The sequence below is a fragment of the Lepidothrix coronata genome, unplaced genomic scaffold (assembly GCF_001604755.1).
Source record: "Lepidothrix coronata isolate B3197 unplaced genomic scaffold, Lepidothrix_coronata-1.0 Scaffold160, whole genome shotgun sequence".
In the NCBI taxonomy this organism is placed as follows: Eukaryota; Metazoa; Chordata; class Aves; order Passeriformes; family Pipridae; genus Lepidothrix; species Lepidothrix coronata.
In genome coordinates, this window is record NW_016690340.1 from 1,525,054 (window position 1) to 1,535,057 (window position 10,004).

The 10,004-nt window shown below is 54.2% G+C and overlaps 1 protein-coding gene across 3 annotated transcripts in view; it reads left to right on the forward strand.

Moving 5' to 3' along the window:
• The first annotated feature begins 249 nt into the window (after window positions 1-249).
• The window catches only part of WHRN (whirlin), a 49,924-nt gene continuing 40,169 nt past the window's right edge, over window positions 250-10,004 (forward strand). For all 3 annotated transcript variants that reach the window (XM_017829255.1, XM_017829258.1, XM_017829256.1), the window contains exon 1: window positions 250-849. In XM_017829255.1, coding sequence (XP_017684744.1) covers window positions 250-849 — 600 coding nt within the window. The remainder of the gene's footprint in view (window positions 850-10,004) is intronic.

Genomic DNA, 10,004 nt, shown 5'->3' on the forward strand with positions numbered 1-10,004 from the left:
GCGGTGCCGAGCGGGCGCGCTAATTGCCGGGCGCGCTAATTGCCGGTCCCGCGGGGGCGGGCGCTGGGGCGGGGCGGGGGGTCCGGTCCCGCCGCCGGGGCCGCTCTGTATAACCCGTCTCCCGGCAACGGGCGCGTCATTTCCTGGGGAGCCGCCGGAGAGCGCACGGACAGGTGGAGGAGCGGCGGGGCCGGGCGGCATCGCTCCTGCCCGGGGGGGTCCGCTCCGCTCCCGCGCTGCCCCGCCGCGATGAGCGCGGAGCTGGACGGCGTGTCCGTGCACTCCTCGTCCTCCTCGTCGGGCTCGCTGGGCTCGGCTCCCGGTCCGGCCCCGCGGCCGCTCTCGGCGAACGTGCGGCGGCTGCACCAGGCGCTCACGGCGCTGCTGAGCGAGGCGGAGCGGGAGCGCTTCATCCTCTGCCTCAACGCCTACCACGGCCGCCGCAACGTCTGCGACCTGGTGCGCTCCCTGCGCGCCCTCCTCGACGGGCCCCGCCGCCGCCAGCTCCTACCGCTGCTGCGCCTCGTCCTGCCGCGCTCCGACCAGCTCCTCTTCGACCAGTACACGGCCGAGGGGCCCTACCTGCCGCCCCCCGGCCGCCCCCCGCCGCCCCCGGCCCCGCCGCCGGTGGTCCCCGGCGAGCTGCGGCAGGTGACGCTGCGCCGGAGCAAAGCCCACGAGGGTCTGGGCTTCAGCATCCGCGGAGGCGCCGAGCACGGCGTCGGGATCTACGTGTCGCTGGTGGAGCCGGGCTCGCTGGCCGAGCGGGAGGGGCTGCGAGTCGGAGACCAGATCCTGGGGGTCAACGGCAAGTCCCTGGACAGGGTGACCCACGCCGAGGCGGTCAAGGTAAGGCGGGTCCCTACCGGGCTCCGAGGGTTGTTCTCCCCCGTCCCGCCTTGTCCCGGTCCCTCTCTGCCTCCCCGGTGTCCATGTCGCTCCCTCCCTCCCTGCTCGGGTCTCTCCCTCCGTCCCCGGTGTTGTCGCCGTGCACCCCGTCCATCCTCATCCCCCCCGGCTCCACCCGCTGCTCCATCCCGCGTCCACCGGTGGGACCGGAGCCCTCCGCTCCCCCTTATCCGGAGGGAACCCGCAGCCCTTCGCGGAGCCGCTCCGGGTTTGCATCGTGTCGGAGACGGAGAGATCGGGCTCGTCCCGCCCAGCCGTGCGCTCAGCCCGGCTGGAAAGTTTGCGGTGGGAATAGCGGTGCCCGCTGATGGCCAGGGCGGTACCGAGCTGCCGGCGCGGCTCTGGGCTCGGCAGGCTCGTCCTGCGCTTTTATCACGTCTCTGAAACGCAGCGATGCTGTCCCTGGCTCCCTGTCAGCCTGGGAGGCTCGTGGAAGCTGGAGATCTGCGTAAGCCGGGCTTTAAGCCGTGTACTCCAGCAGCTGTAGCGTGTTTGTCCTCCCAGAGATGGGGAAACTGAGGCACGGAGAGGCAGAACAGCCCCCTCGGGACTGCATCGTGCCCAGAGCAGGAGCAGATCCCCGATCCCCCTCTGACTGTGGCGGGGGGAGAAGGAGAACGGTTACACAACGGGAGGGCTCCCGCTCTCCCAGCACGGCTCCACATGCCCTGGAGACCTGTTGTAGTACAGAACAGGAGGGCGGCTATCGATAAAAGCTTTTATGGGGGGTGGGGAAGTCCATAAACTGTGAGATTTTCACCCGAAACTCGGCGTCCTGTGGCAAATCCGTGTTTGAGTGACCCGAACCATTCACGGAGATGATCTTGTGGCGGGTGGGCTCAGCTCGGAGCGTTCCCGAGGCACAAACCTATCGAGCTGGAGAATCGACTTTTTAGAGTAGCAATTTGTAGGCAGCGTATGGAGAGCTGTTTTCCAGCTGTTTGTGCTTTAATTTTTCCATAATAAGCTCAAGTGGTTCTGTTGGGAGCCTGTTTCGTGTGGAGTGTTCTCCGACAGCACATTAATCACCCACAGCTTTGAACGGAGTCTTCCCAACCAACCTACGTGGTCGGTCCCTGCCCCAGCTTTAAATCAGTGCCTCGGGCAAGGGCACGTCTTCCAGGCTGGAAATGAGTCCCTGGTAATCTTGAGACCAGGGGAAATATTTGTAGGAATTTTTTTTTTCTCTCGTTCCTGATGACAGGACAACACCAGTGTAAGTAAGTGAGCCTGCAATTTTGTGCCCTGGAGATTGCAAACCCCCCCCTATTTTGATTATGCCGTTGGGATGGGTAGAAACCAGGTGTTAGAAATGGTCTCTTTCGTGACTTCATCTCCAATTCATCCCACTCTGCTGGGTAATTCACTTCACTTTCTGTTTGTTCTCTGATATAATGTACATGATGTCTCTCAGACATTATTAATTTTGAGTGAAACTAAGTGCTTCCTGCACAGAAATAATTCCTGTAGGATGTGGTTTGCCAAGAGCTATATTTTGTTAATATGATCCTGATAGGAAAGAGCAGCTCAGAATCTGTCTGCTCGCGAGCTGAACTTTCAACAACAGATTCATCACTTGCCCAGTGCTGGCACCTTCTTGAGGTCCTGGGCTCTTTGTACACCTGGGAAGGGTTTTTATGACCCATGTGGTGGTGGTGGTAGAAACACTTTGCTAGGGGAGAGTCATGGAGGGATTTATTGCAGCTCTAATAGTTCCTTTGGAGGTTCTAAAATGAAGCAGGTGCTAATTTGCCCTCACATCCTGCATTTGGGAGCGGGGACTGAAGAGTAGATCGAGTTCAGTGATGCTCAAGGGCAGCTTTTGGAGGATTTCCATGGAGTTAAGATGCAAACACCTCAGCCTGATGTTTTGGGTGTCACACAGGCTGCCAGAGCTGCAGGGACAAGAGGTGGTGATGTACAGGGTGGCTTGATCCCATATTCTCTGCTTCCCCTTGAAACCTGGGAGCTGGGGCTCAGTGGGTGCATTAACAGCTCTGCAAAGGCCTCTCTGGCTGTGGTCTGGTCTCCCTGAACAGAGCAAACCTCTGTGACCTGCCCTCCTCCCTGCTGGCTGTTGGTCTGCTCCGTGTGGATCAATGGAGAGAGAAATGTTGGATAAACAGGCTGGGCTTGGTCCTGGAATTCACGTGTGCGCTGTACTTGGGATTAAATGGAGAGAGGGAAAGGTGAGAAGAGAGAGCCTTTCTTTATACACCCCCCTGGCTGTGTAGCTGATCTCCCAGACGCTGCCTGCCTGCTTTTAGAGAGGGGGCTGTGCTGAGCTCTCTTAGTCAGAGTCTGTCTGATCAGAGCTCAGCTCCCGATCCCGCCCTCGGAGCGATGCTCCGGCTCCGTGTCCGTCTGGGAGCGGGCACAGCCCTCCTGCACTTCCATCCCTCCTGTCCTGCAGCAAGGAGCTGTCTGTCTGGGCCAGCGCTGTTGTTCATCATGTGCCGAGTGTGTTGTTGTGAGAGGAGCTGTCAGAGCTCATCGTTTGGGGCGTGAGGCGATGGCAGGGCTCGCCGAGGCTCCTCGGCTGCTCCCGGGCTCGTCCCGCTCCGGGCGTGAGTGCGACGAACTTACTGAACCAGAAACCAACTCTGTGCCTGCTGGGGTGCTCAGAGGTGCTGGGCAGCGAGTGTGGCAGCGAGGCAGCTGTTCAGGCAGAGCAGTGAGTGAATACATTGCCTTGATTTGTTTGTGCAGCCCCGTGTGAGCGCTCGGCAGCCGCTGCGTTGGTTTTACAAGTCGTGGCGGCTCAGTTGCCTTTTCATGCCTGTCTGGCCATCCAGGAGTAGCCCAGCCACCTCCAGCTCTCCTCCCTAGGAGGAGAGAGGCACTGACTGTTGTGTAGCAGCAGTTTCTGTCTACTCCTTGTATTTTCAGGCATCCTTCAGAACTGTGATGTGCCAAAAATGAAATCATGGCGCCAGGTGAAAACTGCCACAACCCTGTGCAGAGAAGAAACACTGGCACGTTGTCCCAGCTCAAAACTGACTGGTGACCTGTGACAGGCACAGTGGTGATTGCAGATGTTGTAGTGTAAATTACATCAAAAGTGCACTTCTGACTTAAACTGCAAGATTACCTCAGCACTCCAAATCAATTCACTTAAGGACCAGCTTCTTAACCTTTATGGAAGCGGTGGAGAGTTTTTTATGCCTTGTCTGCTTTGTGCTCGCTGGTTCATCCGAATCCAAATTAAATGACTCCATTACAATTACAGCTCTATCACTGCAGCATTCAGGAGTGCACTTTAGCAAAAGATCACTGTCGTGTGAGTTATGGTGTCAGGGAAGAAGTTTGTGTTGTCTGCCGTATTTTTAGGGCTTGCTTGGCTTTCCTCAGCCTTGCTATGTAGGACATTACACTGTGCCTATAAACTATGTGTATTTTATATATATAGTGTATATACTACTGTATTTCAGCAGTTGTGCTGAAAGTTTATATTGATAACCTGTCATGTTTCGTGCAGAGCAGTTAAAATTGAGGTGTTTGTGGGTTTAGACCATCAAAATGTTACCCAGGGAGTTATTTCTCCAGTAATCTGGAGTCAGCGTTTAATTTGCAACCCCTTTCTCCCCCACCCCTTACTGTTGTTGCTCTGCAGTAGGTTTTTATGCCCTTTGAATCACTCAGGGAGGAAGGGGATGGGAGAAAGTTTGCACGACTCATATGGATCGTTCCTGGTTTAGGATTTGGCTTCAGGAGCTGCACCAGCCTCAAAAGAACTGCACTGATTCCATCACTGGCCCTACTGTTCCTGCTGACAGTTGGGCAAACCCAGATAAGCTTGATGAAAATCCCCCAAACTGCACTAATTTGTGTCCATCAGGCTTGGGGGGTGTGATTCTGTCCTCTTGGTGTAAATCCGGGGTGGCTTTGCCGAAGTCCCTGGATTTGCGTCGAGTTTATTCTGAAGGAACTGGGGGGGGTTCAAGCCCCTTGTCTTGGGTTGACATCCGAGAGGGATCCCATCTCCTCCCTGGCCTGGGGTGGAGGGGGATCAAATCACATCCCCAGCCTGGGACAGGGGGGGATCACATCACATCTCCTCCCTTTCCTGGGACAGAGGGGGATCACATCACCTGCCAGCACCGTCTCTCTGTTCAAGCACAGGTTTTCACTCCTTCCAAACCAGCCTTTCCATCCCCTGCTCTGACAGTGCCAAGTGGGCATTTAAAAAATAATTAAAAGGAGATTAAAACTCCTTTTATGTTCTATTAATTTGGGGTTTCATGGTGGCAAACAAGGAGAGAGTCTTCAGAGATTGCAATATTTCACAGGAGGTAGAAAGGGCTCCAGGTGCTTGTGGTACTGCTAAAAGACCTCTGAGAAATGAAACGTGCAGCCCTGAGCCTTGGGAACATATTTAGAGCAATTTTCCTTTGCAGACAGCTTACAAAAGAGCAGATCTCATTTCACTGTTTCTCGTGATGCCAAATTAATTGATTATTGTGAGCTGACGCTGCTGATTTGCTGTGGGCAGCAATCACCCCTGCACTGGGGCCGGGGAGGGATGAAGGCAGCTTGATTTGGTTGGGGTTTGACCCTTCCGAGTGCTTGGAGCTGTGGATTGTCACCCACAGCCAGGGAGGGGATGACTGAGGAGGGAAGGGAATGCATTGATCCCCGATTGTGCACAGATATCAGCAGTGTTCCTTTAACCGCCTGGGTGCTTATCACTGTGTGAACGTATTTTTAGAAGGCACTAAAGAAAGAGGCTAGAAAGTTCTCCCCTTCCCAGGGGATCTCGGGGAGCTGGAGCATGGCACAGGAGGATGTGACTAGCATCTACCCCAATAGTTAGAGCAGTAATCTGTTCCTTGGTCTCTGAATCTGCTTAGAAACAAAAAAAAAAAACCAAAAAAAAACCCAAGAACTGCACTCAAAAAAGAGCTTAAAACACAGGTTCTGTGCAGTGCCACGGGTTTCTGCTCTGCCCTTCTGTCCTGCAAACAGCTTCTTTTTCAATTGCTGTAGTCAGGTGAGTTTGGAGGGAGAGGGTGGAAAGTGGAAAGTCAGCAGGATCTCCCTCTAGGTAAAAGGGGGGGGAAATGGTCGGGCTTGAACTTGAAGCCGCCCGCATTAAAAATGAGTTTTAACGCTCCTTAAAGGGAAGAGCTCACGGCAGTGGATCTGTCAAGGGCTGCTCCTGGTTTCACAGGCAGATGTGAGGATGTGGTGGAGCAGATTTAACGCCGGACCTCGCTTGGAGCTGACCAGGGTGCTGAGATGATGCTCTGCTGTCACTGTGAGCTCGTCTGAGCTCCTAAATTAACACCTCATCTGACTTGGAGCGGGATAAACTCGCACACACAGACGGCATCTGCGGGAATGCGGGTTTAGCTGTGGCACCAGAGGTAGGAGCAGGTTATATTTGCTGCTGTACCACTGATTTCCCTCAGTGGGCAAGTTACTTAGTCATCTGTTTCCCTTCATTACACCAGCAAATCGCAGTCAGCCCTAATGAAATCAAATGACATTATACTGATGCAAAAGATTAGAATGAGGTCCTTAATCTCTCCTCTCCTCATAACGCAGGGATGATAGCACTTGGCACCAGTATTGGCTTGTTCATCGGGTTAGTATTGTTAGGGCATCCTTGACTTCTTGGAGCATTAATGTCATTTAGTGGGCTCCTTGTAAATAAACAGTAGAGAAGTTGATAAGATAACCTGAAGGAAGAAAAAACAAAAGCCTCAGTGTGCAGCAGAACTGGTGAATTAAAATATCCTTTACTCAGTCCCTGTGTCCTCGGGGGAAGACGATGGATTTTCCTGACACTTTTTCCTCAGTGTCTGCTCAGAGAATTATTCAGCTCTAAATCCCCTCAGTTAAACTGCCAAAGCATCTGCTGACACGGCTTGCCTTAGTTTCTTTTGGCTGGGTGCTCTGTGAATTCTCCCTGTCAGGACTGCTGAGTGCTTGGTAAATCCAGGTGGAGCAGGGAGCTGGGCAGGCTGGGGGAGCCCTGCTCCTGCCAGCTTCTTCTTGGTGGGCTCAGAAGCTGCCCCTGAGCCTCTCGGGGTGGGATGTGCTGGCAGGGGAGGCTGGAGGGGCCTCTGCTCTGCGCAGGCTCTGACTGGATGTCCTTGGTGCTTAGTCCAGTGTCCTGCTCGCTTCCCCACGTTGATTCTTTAAAAGTTAGTTTCCCCCCCAAGTAACTTGTGTTATCTAAACAATATGGGCTTGCTGGTGGTTTGTGTGACCTCTGTCAGCATTGCTTGGTGTGGAGTGGAAAGGGAAGACAAGAGGAAGCAGGAGGGAGTGCTCTGATCTAGACTGCCCTTATTCCCTTATCCCCCTTGCCCCCCATCCCTTGGCTTGCACCAATAAAGTTATGTGGAGTTTTCTGCTCTATTTATAATTGTCCTGGGCTTCCTGAGGGATGCACTGGGCAGTGACCAGCTTGGAGGGGTGGGAGGTTACAGAGCAAGGCTGGGGGGTGTCAGCCCTTGGAGGGGTTGGGAAGAAGGACCTGGGGCTAAGATTTCATTTGACCTTTCCAGGTGAGAGGGACGTGGGCTCCCTGCTGCCCTGGGGCTAAATGTGTGCAATCACCATAATTATGCATCTATTTGCATTTGTTTGCATAAATGCTGCTACTTGAAAGCCCGACTGCTGTCACCTTTGCCTTGGGAGAGGGGGAGAGGTTGGACTGTGCCTCCTGCAATTCCCATTTGTCTTCCTGATGGGAGGCCGTGTCACACCCTCCACCCCCTGCGCTGTGGAACCCGCTGCTCTCGCTCCATCTGGAGTGCCTGTGCTTCCCTCTTCCCTCCTTCTGTCTCCTGCTCTCCCCACCTGCCTCTGTGTCACCTTTTCTTTGTTCCAGTTCTCTTTGTTCCCGTGCAGGGAGGAGCTGTTTGGACACCTCAGTGCAGCCCAGGCTCCCAGTTCCTCTGCCCAGAATGAGTTCCCTGCTCTTTGTCAGGCAAGATGGGGATGGGATACACTCAGACTCATAGAACCCTGGAATGGTGTGGGTTGGAAGTGACCTTAAAGCTCATCTTGTTCCACCCCCTGCCATGGATGGGCAGGGGCACCTTCCACTAGACCAGGTTGCTCCAAGCCCTGTCCAATTTGGCCTTAAACATTCCAGGGATGGGGCAGCCACAGCTTCTCTGGGCAACACTTGACCCAAAACATCTTATTTACAATTCCAGGCTGCAGCCTGGGGCAGGGGACAGTCTCTCCCTGTGTGTTTGTACTGTACCTGCTGAACTCGGCCCTAGCCAAGGTGTGCAGTGTAATGGCCTTATATCCATCCTGCCTGCAGATGATCCCCGGAGCCAGCCTTTGAGGGCAGGGAATGCCTCTGCCTGCTGTGCTCTGCTCTGGGCAGAGGAGCCATTCAGCTGATCTGGCTCAAAAGCTCCTGAGGTCCTGCCCCTGCAGCCCCTTCCCCTCCACAGCACACACAGGGAGCTGCTTCATTCCCGCTGGCACCGAGATGGTTTTTCTCAGTCTGGCTGAGCCCACAAGCTTAAAACTACCTGGTCCAGCAGGGACACCCCCGGATAGAGCAGGAAACAGTGGTTAAACAAACTCCTGCAAACCGTTCCCTCCTCGGGGCCGGAATGTGCTGTAAAAGCTCCCTCTACCTCCCTCCTGTGGTACCTCACTTCTTTCTCCTTTGCAGTTTTCTTTTCCCAAGCCTGTGCCTGCCTTACTTTTTGGGGGGGACTTGGTGCCAGATTGGGTGGTGCTCCACTGATTGACAACCTCCAGGGTGCCCATTATCCCGTGCCCATTATCCCGTGCCCATTATCCCGCAGCCAAACGGCTCCAGCCAGGCTGTTGCTGCCGGAAGAAAACAGCTTGAGCCTGTGGAGAGGGGGAGGATGGCTCATAGTTAATGCTCCTTGTATCCAACTGTGCTCTTCCCCACGAAGGGATGGAGTGGGATAGATTGCTCCTTTCATTAGCAGAGAAGGTAAGTGAGGGGGCTGTATCCGAATGCAGATCCAGTCAGGCTGCCAGAAGGATCCTGGTGATTAATTGCCATCGATTTCTGACATCTGTGTTCCTACTGGGGGAATTTTTGGAGGCCTGGAAGATGCTTTTAAGCAGCCTTCAGCCTTTTCAGGGCCGTGGAGAAGTGGAAAATGATGAAGATGGGAGAGGAGAGCCTTCAGTGGAGTGAGATGTGCTGGGCAGGACTGGCACGGCTGGGTTTCGGTCTGGGTTGTAGGAGAGAACATCATGTACTCTGTCTTGGTTTGGGGGTTGTGTTGGTTTAGTTGTGGGGTTTTTTTAAGATATTTGTGGGCACATGAGATGTGTGTTTGCTTTTTTGACTGTTTTAAACCATCTACTTCACTCTCAGAGGACTTAATAGATAATTAACTAGTGTGTTGTCAGGGGCTCAGCAGCCTTATGGAATCACTCTGCCCCCTCCCCTCTGGCACTTGCTGCTTCTAATAACGTTTCCAGGCAATTGGTGACTGTTTCTCTGCTAAAGGTTCTGGCACTAATTCCCAGATCCAAATAACTGATTTCTTTCAGCTTGGCTCCTGGCAGAGGTGTGCTTGCACGCTGTGGTGCCAGAGTTAAACCTTCCACCCCACGGCCTTCAAACACCTCAGGGATGGGGCAAAGCCAAATCTTATCTGAGGCTGGAGCAAAACACAGCAGCCCTGAACAACATGTGGCAAATCCCTGGAATGGCTTGAGGAAGGAGATAGAGATGCAGCCTTGCGCTGTCTGATTCTGCAGAGGGGATTAAGGAGGTGCAATTTGTTATTTAATGGTAAAATGGGCTGGGTTCAGGGTGCCCATCAGATAAGAGGCTTTCCCAAAAACACTCAGGGTGAGTTCTGCTGTCTCTTTGTGGTGGTATCTCTGGAGCTGCTGCACACGAGACTTGTGTGTTTGGAAGGGAGAAGTTTTTCCTTGTAGGAATCCCATCCAGAGCCTGTCTTTGTGAAAGTCCCCCTGTGCTGGCACTGCTGAGGCCACACCTCGAGTCCTGTGTCCAGGTCTGGGCCTCTCATGGCAAAAAGACCTTGAGGGGCTGGAGTGTATCCAGGGAAGGGAACGGAGCTGGGAAGGGGCTGGAGCAGCAGGAGCAGCTGAGGGAGCTGGGG